Raw genomic sequence first — 23,339 nt, 5'->3', positions numbered from 1 at the left:
TGGACCTTAGATTTTGTTATTGAACTTGAAGAAAACCCTATAAATTTGCGATGAGCAATGCTCCCTTGATCTATATATGCAGCCATGTTTCCAGGAACAAGTTCGAGTTAGGTAATTCATGCAATGGCGTCTGCGTGTTACTGGTTCAACTATACCTATGAACCTACCATGGGCATGTCAAATCCTCCTAAGGGTGAGGGCACTATCTTTCCACCACTTGAAAATGAAAAAGGTTTTGAATTGGACTTGCACACACTTGGATTAATTAGCACCAAATTATTTCTGCTGTTACAGACAGATAATCATCTAAATCTTGTAGGGTAAAATTATGGACTAAAATGCTTGTCGTAAAAAACTCAATGTGTCTTCAACATTCATGTAACGTTTGATTATTATTTTAAAATAGAAAAGATTACTATTTCAAAATAGAAAAGGAGAGACGAGACAATGAGGATTGAAAAGATATGTCTCATGTCCTTCAAATTCACTCCAAAACTGTACAAGAAATAGATTTATTTAATGTTTTCTATGCTCAATTCGTCTTGTCAAAGAAGTGGAATTCCAAGAAAACGGGGACATTCGATTATTTTGCAATGAAAAATTGTGTTGGTATAGTGCTGAAGGAGAAGTCTATGCAAGGCTGGATAATAGTCGTTCTCTATTCAAATTCCACTCGAACACATTGCTTGCAAATAAGGTAAGGCCTAAAACATGCAATAATTGCTTCATGCAAAATCCCTCTGTTATGTTTTTTTTCTCGTCAAATCTTTCTATCAGTGAAGCTATTTTTTCTTTTGTGAATAATTTACCTTTAAACTTATTCCATCTTTAAAACACTACTTTATCTTGTGCCACTATACCAAGTTCGAGAGTAATATAAAGTGTTTTTAGAATCTCACTTAATAATTTAAGTTTTTGAATTATGATGTTATTTTTATAGATGATATCAAAATTTGAATGATCAAGTGATAAAGAGTTCAAATCTGAATTATGATAAGGAAAGAGAGGCGAATGTAATTGGATTAAGGTTTGGTGTTGCTTTTAGAAACAAAAAAAGACAATAACCATTTAACTTGCTTATGTTAATATTTCCCTTCTGGACTGCAGAACAACATTACATTACGATAAGTAAATACAACAACAAAAAGGATTGCCTAAAAAAATGGACAGAGGAAGAAGATGGGGGGAATCTCATCTCAAATTCCCCGAAGACCCTTCTTCAAACACTAAGAGACAGCTAACTCTTACGGATGAAGTAGCACAGTGAAGACATAATGAGAACAAAACAGGATCTGCATGAAACTACACCTTCTTAAGTGACTGTCCACCGGTGATCAAATTGAAGACATTCCTTCCGTATCCAGACTGCAGAATGCTAAGATGCGGCTTCAGGCGCGACAAAAGTTTGTGGTAGAGTGGACTGCCTGATTTCTTGGTGACTTTCAGTGCTTTCTGGATCACATAATTACCAAATTCATCTTTAGCAACATGCAATAGTGTGTTGGTGTTGCTTAGAAAACTCTCAATTATCCAACTCTTCCACTCTGTATCCAAGCATTTTTCGACAATATGACTGCCTCCTTTCTGCAAGGATATGGTTTCATAATGGCCTATAAGGAGACGACATACTTTTTGGGTGAATAAAGGAATATTGAGTGACATGACCTTCTGAATCACATAGTTCCCTTCCGGATCCTGCGACAGGAACACTGCATTTTCAGATAGGATATTCAGGAGCCGATATCTTTGCAGACCTTGGATGGTGTTAATGACCCTGATTACGGCTATGGATCCTTCATGGTCTATTGCTAAATCAAGACACCATTTAATGGCTGCTTCATATAATGCCTCGTTGTCTTCAGCTCTCAGGTGGTTTAAGCACTCCGATATAACATACGAACCTATCCGATTGGTCATGATCAGAAGAAACGCAGCACACAGATTGTTGGTCACGAACGAAATCAAATGTGATCTCGTGAGTGTTCTAATGACCTTCTTTATCAAGTTCGAACCGTGTGTGTGTAATGTCAATGCAGTAAAAACGGACAAGTCCTTGGTTATCTCATATGTAATCAATTTCAATTGTTGATGATTCAACGAATCAATTACCTCAGAAAAGACATGCCATCCGTGTTGATTAAGCATCAGCTCGAAAAAAATGGGGATTCCTCTTGATGACATGTCCAAAACGTTCTTGCATATCTGACATGTAATCTCCGGGTCCCTCAAACTCAATAAAACATGAAGTGTTCTTGAACCATCTTTGTCTAAACAATAGTTGACAAATCTATCTCCTTGAAGGAGACAAATGAAGTTCCTTAAGTTGTCAAGCTTTTCTTGATTCTTCACCACACTGGAATCACTTAGTCCTGTGTTAGAACCAACACTACTTGCTCCCTCATCGACGACAGAACCACTCGGAGAGTTTAAAATAGGAACATATCTCTTTGCCCCGGAATGCAATCTTGAACCTAGGAAATCCCATCCATCATTGCCCGAACTGTTTGATCCCCAGATAGTTCCGGGAAACAGTGGCGGTGGAACTAGAGTCGAATTCGCAAACCCGGCCTGATACCGTGGTAACCCATTAACCCTGGGTTCTTGAATTCCTTGTAAAGAACCACCATTAGCAGCCAAAAGGCAGTTCCTTGGAGAAAAACCCTGACGGTTTTTTGTGCCAGTTCTCCCTTCTGTCAAGGAAAGATTGGCGACAGAAAGCATAAGGTTTTCGAAAGAAGGACCTGAAGATGTCTCCATCGAAAAAAAGGATACCGAAAAGAATACAAGAATTAGAACACAAAGAAACACAAATACGAATAAACAAGCCTCGCCTGGTTTTATAGAGCGGCATGGTAGAGGAGAGTGCATTATTCCTTGTTGGTTTCGGATTCCTTGCTGGTTTAGGATTCCTTGTTTGTAAAGAAGAGTACTTCTTCGCGTGTGTGTCAAGGGAAGGGTTTTATTTCTTGTGGAACTATGATTCCGAATTCGGAAAGGATAAGCTGCTAATCTTTAGGATTTGGGTTCTGCTAAACTAGCTGGTAAAGCTCTAAGAGAAATCAAATCATAAACAAGCAGTTTAAACTCTATAAATTAATATTTTTTAGGCTTCATCATTATATTATTTAAATTTGAACCGACTAAAAATATTAACTAGAAATGTAGTTTAATTAGTCAGGTTCTAAGTTTGCTCTTTATAGATCACCAGTTTGAGTCTCACAAATCTCAGGACCATTGAAGACTTACATGATCGTTAACTTCAGAACCCGTAAAATTAATTAAGGTACATGTAAATTAACCCGGACATTCATTTTAATAATAAAAATTATTATTTAATTAAGGTTATTAATTTATCGAGCTCATATGATATATATAATAATGCTGTATTTTTTTCTTTCATTGTTTCAAATATGATTCTTCTGCTGTGCCATATGCGAAATCTTCATGGAGAGAGACGCGATGATGATTGTTTTTTTGAGCACCTGGATTATGATTTGGCAACCATTTCTTAACGTAGCTTGAACTAATTAAATAAGGAATGAACCCTAGATGTATTGTTATTCTTACACTAAAAGGTAAAAAGTCTGGATAATATTCTATCAGTACAAAATTATTCTACAAATAACTTATAATCGAGAGATAAAAATAATTTGAAAAGAAAGAAAGAAAAACTAAAAAGCTAGGAAATACAGAGAAAAAAAGACCAAAATTATATAGAAAAATACTAAAAACTCAAAAACAATATCTTTTAGATCTAATTTGAGAGTCTTATAAACTTGATAAAATTTCAGCATGATCCTTCAAAAAAAAAAAAAAAAAATCATTTGACGCGGCTGCTTCTTGAGTTTAGACTTTTATATGATCCAAAACATAGCTATTAGATATTCTAAGTGACCTAATTTTAACAAATCCGCATCTTAGAGCTCATATTCTCCAAAATCTCCTGCATTAGTTTTTAGGTATTTGTATGAGATCGAAGCACACGACAGCTTGATTTGTCTACGTGAGACTGATTCAACAGCTTGGTATAAACCTAGTCTGTGCATATTGAATCCTGTCACAGGTGAGAGTGCATTGAATAGGAAATGGGTTGCGAATAATGTTCACTTGGATCTATCTCCAAAAGAAATCAATTTGAGGCTATTAGATTTTACCATGATTTGGGAACTGGAAATCTTGCTAATATTCTTAAAGCTGAGGCATGAACTCTCAACAAAAGCTACAACTTTACATGCACTTGTTCGTGGATCTTTTCACCGGCTCAGGTTTAATTTACTTGCTAGTGCTATTGACAGCAAGCGATTAGCAGAAATATTGCCTCCTTTTCATGGTGATATACTGGTGTTTTGAAGACTCAAATGATTTCTGATGATGTGGAGATTGATCATCCGATATATCAAGACAACATACGAATCTATCCTAAGACTGTTACGCATCCGCACAGAGATTGTTGGTCACGAAAGAAATCAAAATCAATCGATGTTTCCCCAGGTTGCAATCCTGAACCCTGAAAATTACCCATGAAAATTTTTTATTTGAGATTGGCAAATAAGTGCCCTTCACCAATGTAGTGTGGGTAAGTCATAAATTAGCAGCCCCTAAATTCAGAAGACACTATCGTCTTTTGCTCTTCCCAGAAATGCTAGAAACTATGACCCTGGTTTCTGGAATTAATGTAAAATGATTAGCAGAAGACCAAGTATCAAAACCTAATTTCATTAAAACTATGTCTAACTATACAAAAGAACTCACCGGCAGGCAAACACATCTGCATTCCTCAGTTCCGTTGCATTTGGAGATCTTAAGTTTCAACTTCTGTCTTGTACTCGAAAATTCAAACCATCCAGGGAAAAGTAAATCAACTTGGAAAGTCTCACTACCCTTCTTGAGAAAGCCGAACAGAGGCATCACGAATCATATCAACAAGCTCTTCATTCAGTGCTTCAAGATCACCTGTGTGGCACAGTTGACGATAGAAAGGGGCAAGGTAATTTGCAGCAACTTCGGCCAATTTCCAAAGAGATAACTCTGAAGCAATCTTGATTATTTTAATAGACAGCTGCCTGGCTGAATCCAGACAAGATACAATCACTTTGTAGCTGATATCCTGAACGTCTTCCAAAAACCAGAATTCAGCTAGCCAGCAAAGCTCCAGATATTGTTGCAGCTGATGTAGCTTTTCTTCATCATCCATATTATCCCATAAACAACCAGAGGAAGGTTTAGGCAACTCATCAGTGTAGAACCAGTTCACTAGCTTAATCATTGCCTCCCAACTGACAGGAACCTCTATGGTTTGGGAGCGACTGTATGCATAAATAACATGAGAAATGTCACAAAAACAGAAAAATAAAAAAATTCCAAAGCAATAAAATTGAAGAGCAGGAATGTCGGTTGTCAAGGAAACATAGAAAAAGAAAGACTTCTAAAACTACTATTTCAGAGATTGTTTATTATAATATGAATACCAGTTACAAAAAGACTTGCAAGAAAGCTAAACAAGCTAGGTCACTACTTGAAATCTCCATTACCAAGTACTTGTCCACCATAGGTGAATACTTGTATGATAAATATCCCACTATTTTAGCATGCAGCGGACAGCTATGTCCTGCATACACACATATGCCTTTGGATTACCTAGACTCTTCCAATCTCACCACATAGCACCCACTTTCCACAAATACAAGATGAGTTGGACAGTAAGAAAATAAAATAGTAAGCTGCCTAGCAAATTATTTATCACAGCTGCATACAATAAGATGCAGACAAACCCTTGATGTTGTATTATAAGTTTCAACACTTTCAATCAATTAAATGAACCAACAAACAAATGTGAAAACGAAGTTCTATACTCAAAACACTAATGTACGTACCTCTCTTGCATGCCTGATTGAAACAAAGCCCGCAAATAATCACAACTAGATGACAATACAACTTTGTGAGCATGCATGTGCGGCAATGACAGGGAGCACGTTCTACATTTCCAGCAGATTGATTCAGTTTCTTTTGGCTTCAAGATGATGTCCCTAAAATCAGAGACAAACTGAATTACCACCAACAGCTCCAAAAGATTAGCCACATGAAGGTAGCAAACACAATACAGATTCACCTAAAAACTTCTGTTCCAAAATTACAAATTTAGTCAAACAACCTATCAACTAAGATGCATATACCAAATAAATTCTAGAATTTAAAACCATAAATCCCATGCAATAGAAGATTCACGAGTAACAGAAGGAATGAGCAGAAAAGCCCTTTCTGGGTGGGGGGTTTCTTCCTTTGACTTTGATGAACATGCTAGCAAACTTATGGGGAAAGAGTCACACACGAGGTCCATAAGCGTAGATCTCATATTAACTATCCATCAAGGGTATAGCACGCTATCTAGTTTTGCTAGAAAGCAATTTGGTGCTGTTAGAAAAGAATTAAACATAAGAAAAGGCAATGATTTTATGTTGAGCTCCATCTATTATTCTAATTGTAGACTATAAAAGAGATCCAACTAACCACTGGGAAAAACAATTTGTGGAGCTTACAATTTACCATCTCATGATATAAAAAATTATTATCTCACAAGTCTAGAACATACAGTGTAATCCTAGAATATTCATGTACACCCATCATTGCTTAGCTAGATATAAATGGCAGGAGCAAGTACAAGCTAAACTGCAAACCTGAACACAGATTTGACAAAAAAAAAAAAATGAAACGAGTCAAAATAAAAATAAGAAGAAAAAAATAACACAAGGACATGAGAAAAAAGGGAATGAAATAAAGAAGAAAAAATAAAAGCCATTTTGGAAAACATCTATGATTGTTATCTTGTGTGTGCCTAGTTGAAGAGTGAATTCCAACTAATTGTACAAAAAGCAATTTAAAATCAGAGAATGGCAATATAAAAACCTGACACTGAAAGCCAAACTATCACAACTGTTGTGTACGCTGAACAAATGCAAACTAGAGGGCGCCTCAGAAAGGAAAAGGCCCAAAGGGTGCCTGTTCAATTACCCTTCTATAGGATCACGTATCATTTCAAGAGACCTTAGTGAACAAAAATGTAAAAGGATAAGACACGCTGATCCAACACAATGAAAAATGTCCTTAGGCACAAATCAAGAAGCAAACCATACGAAAAGTGATGTCCAGTCAGAGCAAGAGCAGGGGTAAGATCATAGATGGGGAAAAGTGTGCCCCACTTTGGACGTCTTCTGCCAAGCATTGTTGATAGAGGTTGCAAACTACAATGTTTAGCAAGAATATTCAATTTCTTCACATGTTCATCACCAGCATGCAGATATCCTAAGTAAACAAATTTCAACAACTTGGACAGTGCCTGGTTATCAACGTGTGAAGATAAGCGAATATCTTTCTTAAACTTTCCATACTGCTTATCTACAGCACATCTTCCAGAAGAACCATCAGATGCTTTCTCATCATGAGATAATTCTTCAGGAGGCAGCAATGATGGGCATCGAATGGCAAGAACGACACCATGAACACTCATAGACTCCCCTTTTGCAAGGATGATTCGTGTATCTGCAAATTCATTCTCATCAAGTGCCTTCCCTATACGCCTCCCAAGTTTACAAGGAAAACCATAAAATCCAAAGTAACTTAGAATGTATGCAGCATTCCATTTCAGCCCAAGAGCAGAGTTGTCACTGCAAATCTCCTGAAGCATTCTAACAAACTGAGCTTCAGTATATTCCACCTGGCCGGAAAAAATGTCAACATTTTTGCTTATAGATCCATAGTGTAGTAACTCAGCTAGCCCCCACAACCCATACAATAAAAGTATGTCATTGCCTTCCCAGTCTTCCTTGCACACCCAGCAACAAAGCCTCTGACTGAATATATTATGCAAATGAGGAGCAAAGCTCAGCCTTCCTATATGGACATCATTGCTTAGGCACCACTTTATAAAAGCCAGTAGTGTCTTTACTCCTCCACTTTTAACAATGTAACTTCGGTACCATGGCAAACAAGCACAGCATGTCAAAGCCACCAAGTTTATGCCAGTTTGAAGCATATCTGGTATTCCAAAATTATCCCTTGTCAACGTAAAATTGAGAACGCGCAATGAGTGTTTCAAATATTCCTTGCCAGTTGGCTTTAGAATTTCAGACAGCATAGACCTGGCTTTTGATGCAATGTATTTGCAGGGAGAATAAATCATCATAAGAACTGCCCTTGATGCTGATTCACTTCTGAATGTCTCAGACAGATCACTTTGGCATATTTGCCATCCTTTACGAACTGAATCTGTAAAAGTTAAGCTATCAAAGGAATATGCAATAAAAAAAAACATTAATCAGTAACTAGGAGAAAGGGGTCCACAACACAAAGGTTGATCACTAAGATATTAAAAATCTACTTGACTCCAAGGAAAACAAGGCAAGTTTAGAAGATGTGAGCAGTATATTACCATGCACATCTAATAAGCATATCAATGAGAAGTTCATGACTATGAATGTTGGGGTTGAAATCTTCCCTACAGTATATTGCCAGCCATCCAAGAATATCCCACATGTATGGCCTCAAAACAAGAAGAACATCAGCTTTGAGAGCCTCCTGTGCTTCAGACATCTGTTCTTCAAGTGTCAAAAGGTGTACAGACTGTCCATTACGAAACTTTTCAAGAAGAAGATCAAGTAGGACCTTGTCAATTCCTTTCTTCCAAAAATAATCATGATGTTCCCCATCCCAGCGAATTATAAGAGCCAAGCGACAAGCTTCCACTAACAAAGACATCTGGTCATTTGCAATCTTCCCCGAGCTCAAGGTCCATCCAGTCATTCCATCAATTATAGCTTTAACAATAGGCTCGCAGCATAAGCTCAGCATTTTTAAACATCCCTGCTTATTTGTCTGGGCAATAGACGATGCACAATAACTTACACACAGTTAACGTCTCAATTAGACATCTTGTGAAAGAACAGTTTACAATTATTACCGCTAAGCGTTGGGCAAGTCTAAATCCTTCCATCTGAACAGAAAGAGGGCGGGATCTACCCATGCAGAGAACCATCATTTGTAGAAGGGCTTCCCCATTTTGAAGAAGCTTCATGGCCCCATTACCACATAGAGCTGGCATACAAATCAAGAGTCGTTGTTTAACAATTTTGAGCCTTATAGAATTCATAAAGAAGAACTCAGTGCATATGATTATACCTATCCCTGAATATAACTTCAAAAGTGCAACCTTAATGGAAACATCAGGATTTTCATGCATAGCCTCTAGAACTTCCATCAATTTAGTATCATTCCAGACAGAGAACCGAGAAGCAGACCACTTTTGCAGTATTGTACTCAAAAGAGAAGCCATCTCTTGGAAATATTCAGTAGCCATAGAACCACCAGAAAATTCCCGTATACCACTAACAATAAGGAAAACAGTTTTCGTTTCACTCAGAATCTCCCAAACACTTTTCTCCCTGGTTGCACTCAGATTCGAGAGAATCATATTCAAAGCAGTGGCACAAGCAATTGAGACTTCCATTCGACGGGAAGATAGCAAGGGTGCTAAAGGATGAACCAGATATAATGAATACGGTTGCAGTATTGAATTGGGTATAATGCGGATTAACTTTACAACCACATTTGCTGCTATACTCAATACAGCCTCACTTTTATGCTGAAGAATCCATACCAATGCCCAAACTATGTCGGTCACAGAATCCTGAAAATTGAAGGCCAAAGATAGATGCACTCACGTATAAACTATCATTATTGATCATTACCTTTACCTAAGTGAGAGATAATACCACAGACAAGCAATATAAAATACCTTTGCAAGTCCCATCAAATATCATCCAAAAACTCCTTGTTCCCTAATGAATAACACTAGAGATACCAACACTCTCACTAACTAACAGCTTACAAATGTTACTTCATCAAAAATTTTAATTCCAAATAATCATAATACATATTCAAAGTGATAAGAACCGCATTACCATGCAAGTTAAGATTCAGGTTTTGGTGAAAAGAATTAGTATATTTAGTATTACTGTTTCTTAATCTTAATACATGAAAGCTGATAAATCTTAATCAATTGGATTATAATTAAATAAAACCAGCACATCAATAAATAGCTATGCTCGGAATTAGATTGAAACAAATCTGCATTCGCCAGCGCATATGTTTTTGGATTTTTAAGTGACTGATAACAACAACAACAACACTGATAACAACAGCAAAAACAACACTGATAACAACACCAACTTCACCGTAAAAAACTAACCTCAATTAGAACAAGAATCATAGTAATTATGTTTGTTACCTTAACAAGAGGATGATGTAAAGTGTCTGGCGAGGCAGACTCAATGAAGGAAGAAATGGAGCGGACGACATGCCGTTGGATTTCAATATCTGTACACTTCCATTTCCACTCTTTTCCTTCAGAATATCTGTCAATTTTTAAACACAAAATTGATTCATAATCAAAACCTAAAAATAACCTAAAATTAAAATTAAAAAGAACAGACCTGGTACCGAGGTTGAGAGCATGATAGAGACGTTGATGGAGAGTGAACATGTGACCGCTTATGCCTCTGTTGTTCTCTGTCGCTGTCGCTGCTGCTGCTGCTGCTTGTTTTGAAGATCTCATCTTGTTTTTGTTTTTGAAAACAGAGACGTTAAATTTAGAGAAAATAAATAGATAAATAAATTACAGTGAATTTATGGGTTTTCTTTTTCTTTTTAATGATGCTTTAGCTGCTTGCTGCAATGCAATGTCATACTCATAGATAGCCGGAATAAAACACCGACCACCGCCGCAAGTTGCATCACGTAAGTCGTCACTACTCTTTGTCCTTTTTATCTTTTTTGTTCTCCTACAAATCTCCTCAAAAGTAGCCTTTTTTTTTTTTTTTCCTATTTTATTTTACTTTTGATTAGTCTCTAAAAAATCGACAAACAGATTCATCTATAAGAAGCAGGGTCATCAAATTCGATTGTTTCGATTTTTATCAAAAATAATAATAATAATAATAATAATTAAATTAAAATTAAAAAGAAAAGTGAAACCGGTTCAAATCAGTCAATTTTGGTTCGAATTTAGTTCTTTAGAAAAAAACTAGTTCCAATTTGTTTGGCTCAGTTTTTTTCGGTTTTGGTTCGGTTTTTTCAGGTTTTAGCTCGATATTTTTTATTTGGCTTGGTTTTTTCGGTTCGGTTCGGTTTTAAACTTATAAAACCGATACCAAACCAAACCAGTTGTTTTTTTTCAGTTTTTTTAATTATATTTTTTTTGTTTTTTTTGATTTCTTAGTTTTTTTACTCATCCCTAATAAAAAAAAATTTAACGATTAAGATAGAATCATCAACATAAACGGTAAGAAACATGTATTAATTTAAATATATTTATATTAAAAATAATTATTTAAAAATATAAAAAATATATATTAATTTAATATATTTATCATTATTATTAATGTTATATTTTTTATTATTATTGATTTAGCTAAATTTAAGATTGGATTTATTTTAAATAAATTAGAGTAGAAAACTTAATAGAATTAAATGGATTTTATCCATTTAATATTTAATTTAATTTAATTAAAAATTAAAGTTAACTCAAGTTAATTCTAAAAAAATATTATTTTAATTAATAATTTATATGAGAGTACAATAATTTTTATTCTTAGGTATTTTTATAAAAATATACATTTTTTAGAAAATAATAATTTAATTTTTTAAATATTTGTTTTTAGATTTTGACATATTTATATCAACAATAAAAATAATTATTTTGATATATTATATATAATGATTGTGTGCTTGGAAACGATTCCTCTGATAAGGAGAGCAAAAATTATACGGGAGTTACTAAGCCCAGGCCCAGTCCAAAAGCTGGGGGGGACTAAACGACTAGTAATCATCATGTAAACGACAACGCTTGGTCTACACGAACGTAGTTTAAAAAATAAGACTTTATTTATTTATTTATTTCTCTGTTTTTGATGGGATCATCTACAGCAAGCAAAACACTTGGAGGAGGATAACACAAGGACTGCAAATATACGGATTGAATGAGACTGGACTGGACCAGAAGAACAGCAACACACGTAAGAAAAAAACATAAAAACCTGCCTTTGTGCTTCAACATTTCTTTAAAAAGTCTCAAACTTTTTGCATGGAACAGGTGGTGATGATCCTCAGTGTATGTTAACCCTATCTTTCTCTCAGATTTTGCTTTTTTTCGATGTTTGACGCGTCCTTTTGACTCATTATTGCTCCTTGTCTGAAGTCTTAATATCTAACCACTTGAGAAAACCACCAAGTTTTGATATTTTTGGTTTCAAGCTGAAATCTTGAATTTTGCTTGTTACTATCTGTTTGCAATGGCAACTCTGGTGAATTCAGTGTCTCCTTTAACAAACCCTTCTCCGGAGACTCTAAGAACAGCTTGTGGGTTATTCTCTAATGTCCCAAATTTCCATTCCTTTTCACAAAACAGAGGTTTCACTAGAGTTTTGGCATCAACCCAGATTACAATTTCCCCTAAAGACTCTGTTAGGACACTGTCCAATTGGAAGGTTGGTAGGAAGGACACAAGAAATAGGGATATTAGGCTCAATGATGCATTTTTTCATTTGGAGTTTATTGTTAGAAAGGGTCATAAACCTGATGTTGCTCAAGCAACACAGCTGTTGTATGATTTGTGCAAGTCGAATAAGATGAAGAAAGCGACGAGGGTGATGGAAATGACGATTGAGTCTGGTATTATTCCTGATGCAGCTTCTTATACTTTTTTGGTGAACAATTTGTGTAAGAGAGGGAATATTGGGTATGCAATGCAGTTAGTTGACAAAATGGAGGAAAATGGCTGTCCAACCAACACGGTCACCTATAATTCGCTTGTTAGAGGGCTTTGCAAGCATGGGAACTTGAATCAAAGCTTGCAGTTACTAGATAAGCTGATGCGAAAGGGGTTGGTCCCCAATGAATTCACTCATTCTTTCTTGCTCGAAGCAGCTTACAAGGAGAGAGGTGTGGATGAAGCGATGAAGCTTTTGGATGGGATAATTGCAAAGGGCGGGAAGCCTAACTTGGTTAGTTACAATGTTTTATTAACTGGATTGTGCAAGGAAGGTAGGACGGAAGAGGCAATTCAGTTCTTCAGGGATTTGCCATCAAAGGGATTTAATCCGAACGTTGTGAGCTGTAATATTATACTGAGGAGCTTGTGCTGTGAAGGAAGATGGGAAGAGGCAAACGAGCTTGTAGCTGAAATGGACTCGGAGGAGCGTTCACCATCTCTGGTCACATACAATATACTAATTGGTTCGCTTGCCTCCCATGGCAGGATTCAACATGCATTTCAGGTTTTGGATGAAATGATGAGGGCATCATTTAAGCCCTCTGCTGCAACCTTCAACCCTATAATTTCTCATCTTTGCAAAGAGGGGAAGGCAGACCTCGTGGTTAAGTGTCTAGATCAAATGATTCATCACTGCTGCAGTCCCAATGATGGAACGTTTAATGCCATTGCTGTGCTCTGTGAGGGGGGGAGGGTGCAACGGGCATTCTCCATAATTCAAAGCTTGGGTAATAAGCAAAATTCATCCACCCATGACTTCTACAGAGGTGTGATTTCGAGCTTGTGTAGAAAAGGGAACACATATCCAGCATTTCAGCTTTTATACGAGATGATACAGTCTGGATTTGTTCCTGATCCTTATACCTATTCATCTTTGATTAGAGGATTGTGTGTTGAGGGAATGCTAGACGAGGCCTTGGAGATTTTCAGGCTATTGGAAGAAAATGACTATAGGCCTATTCTTGGCAATTTCAATGCTCTTATTCTTGGGTTTTGTAAATCTGGTAGAACAGATTTGTCCTTGGAGATTTTTGAGATGATGGTTTTGAAAGGATACACACCTAATGAAACAACTTATACTATTTTAGTAGAAGGGATTGCCCATGAAGAAGAAAAAGAGTTGGCAGCAGAAGTTTTAAAAGAGTTGTACATTAGACAAGTCATGAGACGAAATACAGTAGAAAGACTTGTTATGCAATACGACCTCAAGGGTTTACCAGTGTAAAACTACGTGCATCATCCTGATTAGAAACAAGCAAGGGAACATGGAATGAATATACTCTGAGAAGGCAACGGGGTGCTCACCAATACTAATGCCCATGCTTCATCAGAATTTCATACTGTGACCTTCCGATCAAGACCGGGAACCAAGGATCCTGCGTATTGAAAACGAAAGAGACAGCCGCAGCAATGGTTTGTGTTGAATGTTTTGAGCACAAGGAAGGAGCACAGGTTCAAGCACAAGGATTCTTGACTATGTAGTACTATTCCTATATTTGCTTCACCCTATGTTCTGTGAGCTGAACATTGCCCAGAAAACTTGCATCATTGTTTTATGCTGTACAAGTTGATTCTCATGGTTGCTGTGGCATATGATTGTATAAATTACTCATTCTGACTTGGGTTTTTCGCTCTTAATCGAAAATGATGCATCTCAGCTTATTTATTGGATGCAGTGTGTGATCCTGGTTGACCTGTAAATTCTTGCAAGGTTCTGTACCTTATTTTGTGTCATTTCTGTTGATGTAAATTGCTCCGCCGTGCAGCCACCCTGGCCCCTCCACCCTAATTTGTGTATGTGTGCTTCGTTCATTTACTTGCCATTTTACCACAGCTGGCAATTCCATTGCTCTTGTTCAGTTTTCGCAATTCCATTTACCGAGGTAAAAAAACTGGAAAAGCAGTCTACGAAATAGATCCTCCATTTGATCTCCACAGGCAGTAGTTACATAATATAAGAGTCGAATCCCTTGTTTGGTTGTTAGCAAATCAATTCCTTCACCTGCCAATGAACGTTTGCAAGCATTGCTTGAACATTTATTGTGGCATACACAAGCCATAACCTCAAACATCTGAACTCATGATGAATCCACGAGACAGTGAACAATCCTTGAAATTGCTAGATACCAAATAACAGAAATCTCAATTCGGTAGAGATGAATCAAAATGGTGTTATTCCAAGGCATAATGGCTAAAAAGCTTGCCAATGCCACACCCCAGTTCCCCTGCATTTCTACTAATCTCAAATAGGTAGTAGCAAGTGGATGCCTAGTGCATTCCGAGGTCCACACCAGAAAGATCTAAACTAAACCATGATTAAACACATCTATGAAAGATAACTATATTAGATTGATTAAGTTCGGTGATTTCCATTCATAAGTAAATATTAAGGACAAAAGCAAGTCAAATACAACACAAAATTTAAGCCAACAGAAAACTAGTTGCAGAAGCAGGTCTTAAAACCCTAGCTGATGAAACAAATGAAGTATTTCCCTAATACACATCATTCATTCTCGCAGCTCCATGCAGCACAAAGCCACCAGCAATCAAAGACATATACTAGCAGAAAGCTCCATCTTGTCCAAGTCCACCGCTTACTTGGATCTCTGTCTCATCTTTCTGCGCTTCCTCTTCAACCTCCTCATACGCTTCTTCTTCCACTGAAAAGAACAATAACAACAAAACAGTTAATATCAAGGCTCGCTATGGTTACTTAAAGGCATTATACATTTTGCGTCTTCAAATTAACAACATAATAAAATATTTACAATGAAATAATATAAATACTTACTAGCTTGTAATCACTCAAAAATAGTTCCTCTACAGCTTAAATAGTATTTTTTTTATTTCCGGGAACTTTTTTATTAAAATTATTCTAATTTGTTAGTAAATTTTTGTAAAGTAACAATGTACATTCTGAGTTGTAATTCCACAATAACATCAGTAACTAGCATAATTACATGATAATTAGTTAAGTTACTGAGTGGTGAGATACATTATAACCTATTTACACAGCTACTGTCACAAACACAAAAACCCATTACATGTTTGACTAGATACCAGATTTTGACAGCTTCGGAAGATTTTAAATCAAACAAACCAAATTACACAAGAAAAAAAGCTAAAACCACCAAAATTATATATATAAAAAACAATTGTAAAGCGAACTCGACATAGCATAAAAATAGTGTCTTTAACATTATTGACAATTTCTTGAGCATCGAGAAAGGAAAGCAAAACCATTATTGTTATAACCCAACAAACCACAAGTTTTAGAATAGAAAAGAACAAGTAGATTTGTATGATATAGCCAAACACTAAAACCCTAGATTACAGGATTAAAAAGAACTTCTCCAGCAATAAAAAAGAGACAAAGTAAATGGAACTTGGAGCAGAGATTTAAGCAAACATGATAGATACTCAATGCATCTACCAGACTAGATTATTTAAACAAAACACAGGATTATACAGAGAAAAATACCTTAGCTCTCATCTTGGATCAGGGTTCTGTTTATTTGTTGGTCTCTTTTTTCTGATAGCCGAATATTGTAGAGAGAGTTTTCGACAGAGAGAAACGGGGTGTCTTTAGACTTTATAGGCACAGGGTTTTGAGGGCTTCAGAAACCCTAATCCGTGCCGACCTTAAGTCACGCTTGAGGTGTATTGTTGTCCATTCCTATTTTTTGTGATATAATATAAGAATTAACAATCTGAACTTTAGCCATGTAATTATGTTAATTTTTTGGGGTATTTTTTTAAAAAAATATATTAAAATATTTTTTATTTTAAAATTAACTATCAAAATTACATATCAATAAAAAATATTATTTTAATATATTTCAAATCAAATATACTTTTAAAATACACTCAAATATATTTTTAATACACATCATTATTTTTATGAGACCCACTTGAAATTCTGTATTGAAACCTTAATTAAAAAAAATTATTGTATATAATTTTTATTAATTCTATTTTTTTGAAACCACAATTATTAAAAACTATCGCAATACTAAATATACATTAAATATCCTTTTGATATTGTGGTTTAAAGTCATTTATCAACATTGATAGCGACTGTGATTAAGGATTTCGACTCTAAAGCTCAAGACACTCTCAACAGCCAAGGCCAACTTAATTCTGCTACTGATCGTCTTACTACAGGCAACTTTTTCTTTCCTTTTCTTTTTTATGCTCTTGTAATGCTATGGTTTAGAAAAGCAGCTTCAGATCGGAGGGTTTTGTGTACTTGGAGTCCATCCAAGACTTGTTTTTGCTATAAAATCTCTGTTCTTCTGGCCTTTTAGGTTGTTATCCAGAGACCCTCTTGATGGGTTTTTGTTTCCAAAGTGATTTCTTCTCTCCTTAGTCGGAGAAACACGCATATGATGAATTTAGAAATGAACCCATCATCATAAATGGCCAGTGTAGTCTGTCTCTGAAATGGGATTGGTAATCTTAAGTCATATGAGCGCATTACACCCAGTTGTAATTTAGTAAGGTGACATTTTGTGGTTTCGTTTTGTATTGTAACCTTGAATCCTGCTTGCTGATATAATTATGCAGCGAAGATTTCAGGTGTTCGACAGAGAGTTTCACCATCGAAATCTGTTCTAAAATCAATACAAAATCATGGTGATTTTGTTAAACGCAGAGCTACATATGACTAACACACTTTGCTGGAAATATTTTGCATGGTATGATCATATTGGTGTGTGTTGTTGAAGCCAATATTCAGGTAAGGAAGTGAATGCTGAAGGAGCCGGTTCTAGCCCTGTTGTGCTCGTCGAGAAGCTACCGGGAGGTGGCTGCAATGCAGTAAAGTGCCATGCCTGCTTGTGTCCAGAAAAGACCAGCTGAAGGTGCTCATCATGACAATTGAAAAGCCAGTTTTCATGTATTTTAATTAGATATTTGGTCATTATCTCAATTTTTGAAATTAAAAAACCAAACGAATCTTGTCTTTGCCTTACCCTAGATAGAAGAAAGAAAAAAAAAAAGTTTACCAACATGTTATTGCTTCATTTCATTGTCTCCCTGATGTTGGAGATGAAACAAGAAGTTTTTTGTAAGAAAATTGCATATATAATGATGGTTAGCCAACTTGTGCTCTCTCGTAAGCCTGCAACAAGGAGGATATGAAATTTATTCAATTGAGCCCTCGTGAGGCATCTAATTTCTAAGTTTTCAAATTCTGATTCAAAAAATAAGATAGAGGGGCATGTTCTTTTGGTGTGTTTTATTTTTAAATAATAAAAATTTACTTCAAAACTATTCTAAAATAAATTTATTTTATATCTTTATCTTCATCATCGAATATGTTTTTATTTACATGCCTTTTATGTTTTGAAATACCAATAATACTCAATATACTAGGTTTTGTGTAACCAGATTATTTAAAATAATAAGAATAAGAATAACAAGAATAATTGAGATTATTTATTAGTGATGTTACTATCATCCATGATTTACTTTTATCTTTTTAAATAAACAGAATTTTCTTTGTTATTTTTTTAAAAAAAAATGATTATAAATATGGCTTTTTATTCATTTATTTATTGAAAAATAGCATGTTTTATTGAACATGGTAGAAAAGACATTGACTTAAAAGAGCGTTTGGAAATGCGACCCGGGTTTTTAAAAAAATTATTTTTTTATGTTTTGGAATCATTTTGATACACTGATCTAAAAAATAATTTTAAAAAAATATTTTGATATACTTTAAAATAAAAAATATTTTAAAAAACAACTACATTCTCAAACAAATTCTAAGCAAAATCTAGGTAGCATAGTGATATTTTAATGACTTGGTTAACCAAGCCAAATCTAGCCTGATCACATTCGAAGTTTGTTTTTCTTTTTTTGAAGAAAAATCTAGAATTAAAACCATTTTAATTTTTTTAAAATAATTTGAATTAATTTAATAACCCATAAATTGATATGATAATCCCTATCCTTTTCCGAGTTAGTTTCTAGGACCGATCATACAACAATGCTTTAAAGGTCACTCATATTGCCAAAGCCCATGGCGATCCTGCTGCTAACCCAATGAACGATAGCCCATTCACCTAAAACCTTGGGCCCGACAAACCCATGAAACCTTCAAAACCTAAAACCTTAAAAATCCCTATTTAAACAAGCCCTCGTATTCCTCTTCTCCCACAAAATATTGAACGGCAGCTCATCTCTCTCCTTTTGTGCTAGATCAACAATCTATTTTATTACAATTCTGTAATGGGTTTTTGAAAAGGAAGAAAATGATGATATTCGTTGTCGCCCCAGTCTTACAAGCATCTTCTCTTTGATGCTTGATGGTGTTTGACAGTTCATATATCTGATTCTCTTCTTCACTCTTTTTTTTTTGTTTTTGGCCTTTCAGCTTTCGATCTACTGTGTCTTTTGCTTTTGATTTATTCTTTAGGTACTGGTTAAGTATGCAAGAAAAAACATGATGATGTTTTATCGTAATAATTCCTGTGATCAAATTACCATGATGATGATTTAATGAACATGCACTGCCATATTATTTCTTTTGCACCCTACATCTCTTGAAAATAACAAAAACAAATTTCCAATTATTTTGATTTAAATGGTATCTTAACAATGATTTTTCAGTGATTAACATATTTTACAATCACCATCTTTCGTCTGATATTATTTAATGATATGATAAATTCTGTGTTTTGATTTGTATATGCCCGAGGTCTCTACTGCCCTAGGTTTCAATTAAGTGTCTAGGTGTTTCGTTAAGATGGCAGAAAGAAAATTATATATAACATGCAAATCAAAATCCGTATTAACGTTAACAAATTGACAATAAAAATATGACATAACGAGATGGATGAGAGGGCATTGTTAGAAAAGCTTGAGGATCCCAAACTCAGGCGCTCTCTGAAGAGATTTCATCCAAATAGTAGAATTTTACTGGATTTGCCTTCTTCAAGCCTACAGACAGATGAGGTCCAATCAACAACTAACCATCCTCACATAGAAAGAGCAATGATACACTTGTTAGCAACTGCATCCTTCAATGGCGGAACACGGTTTCTGCAAAATATTTACTACCAAAGGGAACAGTATTTTTACTCGGCAGCAACGGGTTCCGATTTATTGTCTCTGATATCAGTTGTCTTGAACTGAGGTTTAGAGGAGAAGACAAAAACAGTAAATGCAGCATTGGAAGGTTGAAATGCAGCTGGATATCTTGCCGAGATCACTGTAGATTAAGGCAATTGGTGTGGACCTGAAGCGAATGGCACAAGCTTGTAGCTAAGTTCGTGCTCAGATTTTGGAAGAACAAAAACTGTGTCTCTGTGAGACCCAGATAACACAAAACCCTGTGCATCTCCTAGTGAGAACTTGACCTCTTGAAGCAACCGTGTTTGATTCCGAATTTTAACTGAGTACATTAAGGGATCTCCAAGAACAGCATAAGGAGGAAACTCCAGATTCAATACCAATGGTGGCAACTCTGCTTTTACATCTGGAAGTTGATGTTTGGTCAAAACCCACTCTTGTGTGGCAGCAGAAGTAGATAGATCTTCCATTTCAGAATTTCTCCTCCATCTCAAAGACACTGACTCCAAATGAAGACATGAAGATTCCACTTTAGGAATGACAGTGAAAACCTTTTTGAACTCTTCTCCTGGAACAAGATGGGCAGGATGTAAAATATCCATGCCACCATGTTCCAGGGTACATGGCCTTTCAACGCCATCATCCACTTCAATAGACTTTGACTGCAACAGCAATGGCTCCTCACTGCAGTTCTTGGCACTAATAACTAGAATACTAGTTTCATTCAGAGGAAGTGATGCCAACTGGTCAGAGCCAGGAACAGGCTTGATTCTTGAGAGCAAAAGTGGATCATGGCGGAATGGCAGCATAAACTGATGGCTAAACACAACAGCAGTCTTTCCTTTAATTTGCAAGCTCTTTTGGACATGGATTCTTTGTGAAGTTGATTCATTGCTATCTGGAAAATAGCCTAATGATACAAAGAGCATAACTGGTTAGGGTCGATGCCACTTAATTTCTAATTTGCAGGACCATGATTCGCCATCTTTTAAGAAAAGGAACAGAAACCAAACCAAAAGACTGCTGAATTTTCTTGATTTTGTCAGGACCCACTAGAGTTTCATCTTCTCCTTCTGGCCCAGTAACTCCAAGAAGTTCAACATGATGGCTGTCCGTAGAATATGGCATGATCCTTGGAGGCCACAGTAACAGGAAATGCGAAGCATTCACCTGGGAAGCCTTCTGACCAGAAAATGCAAGAGCAGGATCCTAGGTTGGAAAAGTTTCGACACGGTTCTCAAAATTCCAAAGAGGTAAATCCTCCATTGAAGCAGGACTTTCAGCCCCACTAACATAAATGCACTCCAGCTTCCCACTTTGTTCTGCATTAAACCAAATATTGACATTATTAGCATAAGAGCTCACTAATCATACCGCAAGATCAATCTCAAGACGCAGAGGATTTTCTTCATTCACTTTGAGATCAGTATTGCCTTCAACTGATGCTAACCTGGTTTCTCCACCACCAAGCTCAAAAACCTCCTTGTGTATAATTTCTCTCTGTAAATACTGGATCCCAGAATCAGATGGCACTGGCAATGCTGCCGATTCAAGAGAGCACTCAACAAACTCTTTCACTGTACCACATTTCCTCGAGCACTCTCGCAGATAACCCAAGAACTCCCACAATAAAGTGACCCGACCCTCTTGTCTGTGTAGAAGAGCAACACCATCAAGTAATTGCTTTGCATTTCTTAAATCACCCACAACAAAGTATTCCCTTGCCATGTGGGACCCACAGAAGCAGGCCATCCTCCGGGCTTTTAGATTAGAGAGTGATTCATAAGCTTTTTTAAGAAAAGCAATAATTTCAAAGGAATCTTGAAATCTTTTCCCTTCAGTAAAAGCATAACGAGTGTACTCTCTGCAGATTGGATGAACAACACAACGAGTTAGTAAAAGTAGATAGTGCAAAGCAAACATTTTGAAGACTAGTAATTGAGCAAACTGACCCACATAAATAGAAGGTACGACAGATTCGGCATTACTGTCATTTTCATCAGCAGTTTCTGATATTGTGAATGAAGGTTCCAAAGAAGATCTCTTCATTTTTCAAATAATTTTTATGTTAAAATAAATATTAATAATATTAAAAATTATTTAAATATACTAAAAATATATTAATTTAAAATTAATAAAAAAATAAAAAAATTAAATTTTTATAAAAATATTTTTAAAATACAGAAACAAACAGAATCGTCGAGTAACTTATAACTAACTGTTTTGAGATCAAATATTGTGTTCAACTCGTGAAGTCATTTCCCATCTTTCCTCTTCTTGCTGTGAGAAAGTTTTTTTAAAAAAAAATTTTAAATTTTTTATTTTACTTTAAATTAATATATTTTTAAATTATTTTACTCCCAAACATTATAAGATTTTAAAACCTATCATCTCAGAATTAATAAACTATCATCTCAATTTTATGTATTTATTTGTTTCTACTATAATTTGATTAAATAAAAAATAAATTTAATCAATATATTTATTGAACATATTTGAATGAATGAATCATATTGTAAGATTAAATATCTTGATTTATATTCACCTCTTGACCTTTCCAGATACGTATTTAGTTATCGATAATGATATTTTTATTTATTTATTTATTGATATAAATATTCCTTGATTTATTTAATTAGATATATGGTTACACTTTTCATCCACACTTAATATTATTTATACAAAAAAAAAAAAAAACATGTTGCAAATGCTGCATATTTAATAGTTTACGGCCAAGCAGAGGTTAAATAACTTAGTTTTCTAACTAAAATAGCAAGTCAATCTTTAGCAGGAAGGAAATGTCGCACAGGATAGACATAAAGAAGGGATAGTCTCTTTCCAATTGTTATTTATTATGATTTTGTGAGAGTGATCAAGAATTAAGGAAAGGGAAAGAAAACTGAAATAACTTAAGTCTACAAAATTTTAGAAGTCAACTAAAAAACCTCAATCCCTAAAGAATCCATCAAATCACATCTCTTTTATTATCAAATCTCTAAATAAATTTATCAGAAATCTGATTTTTAATCTCCTTCCTTCAAAACTATCACTTCAAAAAAAAAAAAAACTATAAAAATTATATTAATTTTGTAAACTACTACTAGAATAAATACTTAAGAGATATTAGTCTCGTGAGAGTGTCTCGAAGTTGAGGTGATTTTTTTTATTTTGATTTAGTTTTTATATAAAAAAAAACAAAAAAAAAACTGATTTTTTTTAAAAAAAAACCGAAATCAGTTCAAATCGATTAGTTTTGGTTTAGTTTTTTTTTTTTACAAAAACTGGTTTGGCTTAGTTTTTTTAGATTTTTTTGGTTTAGGTTCGGTTCAATTTTTTAGATTTTAGACTTATAAAACCAAAACTGAACCAATCAATTTTTTCAAAATTTTAATCGTTTTTTTCACAGTTTGATTTTTTTATTTTTATTTTATTTTTCTCAATT

General features: G+C 35.1%; 4 protein-coding genes, 1 long non-coding RNA gene, 1 other non-coding gene and 1 pseudogene across 13 annotated transcripts; 2 read left to right on the top strand and 5 right to left on the bottom strand.

The window, feature by feature from the left end:
• Positions 1 to 1,027: 1,027 nt before the first annotated feature.
• LOC118049002 (pumilio homolog 18) lies at positions 1,028 to 3,101 on the bottom strand. The gene has a single exon (XM_073412427.1). It carries the CDS (start codon positions 2,866 to 2,868, stop codon positions 1,303 to 1,305), a length of 1,566 nt encoding a protein of 521 aa, XP_073268528.1. The 5' UTR covers positions 2,869 to 3,101; the 3' UTR covers positions 1,028 to 1,302.
• Positions 3,102 to 4,423: 1,322 nt separating this feature from the next.
• Positions 4,424 to 10,896, bottom strand: LOC118049003 (BTB/POZ domain-containing protein At1g04390). Of its 8 annotated transcripts, none has more exons than XR_004687584.2 (8): positions 10,485 to 10,894; positions 10,280 to 10,406; positions 8,954 to 9,679; positions 8,426 to 8,868; positions 7,131 to 8,276; positions 5,874 to 6,026; positions 4,753 to 5,306; positions 4,424 to 4,507 (listed from the first exon to the last, which is right to left on the bottom strand). XR_004687584.2 is itself a non-coding variant. In XM_035058858.2 (8 exons), the coding sequence occupies exons 1-8, from the start codon at positions 10,604 to 10,606 to the stop codon at positions 4,877 to 4,879; spliced, it is 3,063 nt and encodes a 1,020-aa protein (XP_034914749.1). In that variant the 5' UTR covers positions 10,607 to 10,894; the 3' UTR covers positions 4,641 to 4,876. The 8 variants fall into 8 exon arrangements, 4 of the variants coding, with proteins under 4 accessions (XP_034914749.1, XP_073268521.1, XP_073268526.1 ...); XR_004687585.2 differs by lacking the exon at positions 4,424 to 4,507 and adding an exon at positions 4,514 to 4,664; XM_035058858.2 differs by lacking the exon at positions 4,424 to 4,507 and having other exon boundaries at positions 4,641 to 5,306; positions 8,954 to 9,087; positions 9,172 to 9,679.
• A 1,061-nt stretch (positions 10,897 to 11,957) lies between these two features.
• Positions 11,958 to 14,491, top strand: LOC118049005 (uncharacterized). Its single transcript, XM_035058860.2, has one exon. It carries the CDS (start codon positions 12,342 to 12,344, stop codon positions 14,043 to 14,045), a length of 1,704 nt encoding a protein of 567 aa, XP_034914751.1. The 5' UTR covers positions 11,958 to 12,341; the 3' UTR covers positions 14,046 to 14,491.
• A 656-nt stretch (positions 14,492 to 15,147) lies between these two features.
• On the bottom strand, positions 15,148 to 16,491 carry LOC118049006 (uncharacterized). The gene is made up of 2 exons (XR_004687593.2): positions 16,302 to 16,491; positions 15,148 to 15,480 (listed from the first exon to the last, which is right to left on the bottom strand). It is a non-coding gene; the product is annotated as an uncharacterized lncRNA (long non-coding RNA).
• Positions 16,492 to 18,755: 2,264 nt separating this feature from the next.
• LOC140954204 (uncharacterized) lies at positions 18,756 to 21,262 on the bottom strand (annotated as a pseudogene).
• LOC118049023 (small nucleolar RNA U31b) lies at positions 19,074 to 19,161 on the top strand. The gene has a single exon (XR_004687594.1). It is a non-coding gene; the product is annotated as a small nucleolar RNA U31b (small nucleolar RNA).
• On the bottom strand, positions 21,255 to 21,946 carry LOC118049018 (uncharacterized). The gene has a single exon (XM_073407720.1). It carries the CDS (start codon positions 21,944 to 21,946, stop codon positions 21,266 to 21,268), a length of 681 nt encoding a protein of 226 aa, XP_073263821.1. The 3' UTR covers positions 21,255 to 21,265.
• Positions 21,947 to 23,339: the final 1,393 nt, after the last annotated feature.

Source organism: Populus alba, chromosome 1 (assembly GCF_005239225.2).
Source record: "Populus alba chromosome 1, ASM523922v2, whole genome shotgun sequence".
In the NCBI taxonomy this organism is placed as follows: domain Eukaryota; kingdom Viridiplantae; phylum Streptophyta; class Magnoliopsida; order Malpighiales; family Salicaceae; genus Populus; species Populus alba.
Note: the sequence above shows the minus strand (reverse complement) of the source record. Positions and strands in the feature narration are given on the sequence as shown.

What these genes read in the sequence shown, in the direction of transcription:
- LOC118049002 (XM_073412427.1), bottom strand. Translation starts at nt 2,868, where the DNA reads ATGCACTCTCCTCTACCATGCCGCTCTATAAAACCAGGCGAGGCTTGT.
- LOC118049003 (XM_073412420.1), bottom strand. Translation starts at nt 10,606, where the DNA reads ATGAGATCTTCAAAACAAGCAGCAGCAGCAGCAGCGACAGCGACAGAG. An exon ending in ATGCTTATTAGATGTGCATG is followed by an intron (nt 8,277 to 8,425) that starts GTAATATACTGC and finishes TTCCTTTGATAG; the next exon opens with CTTAACTTTTACAGATTCAG. An exon ending in CAATCAGGCATGCAAGAGAG is followed by an intron (nt 5,307 to 5,873) that starts GTACGTACATTA and finishes TTATGCATACAG; the next exon opens with TCGCTCCCAAACCATAGAGG.
- LOC118049005 (XM_035058860.2), top strand. Translation starts at nt 12,342, where the DNA reads ATGGCAACTCTGGTGAATTCAGTGTCTCCTTTAACAAACCCTTCTCCG.
- LOC118049018 (XM_073407720.1), bottom strand. Translation starts at nt 21,946, where the DNA reads ATGAAGAGATCTTCTTTGGAACCTTCATTCACAATATCAGAAACTGCT.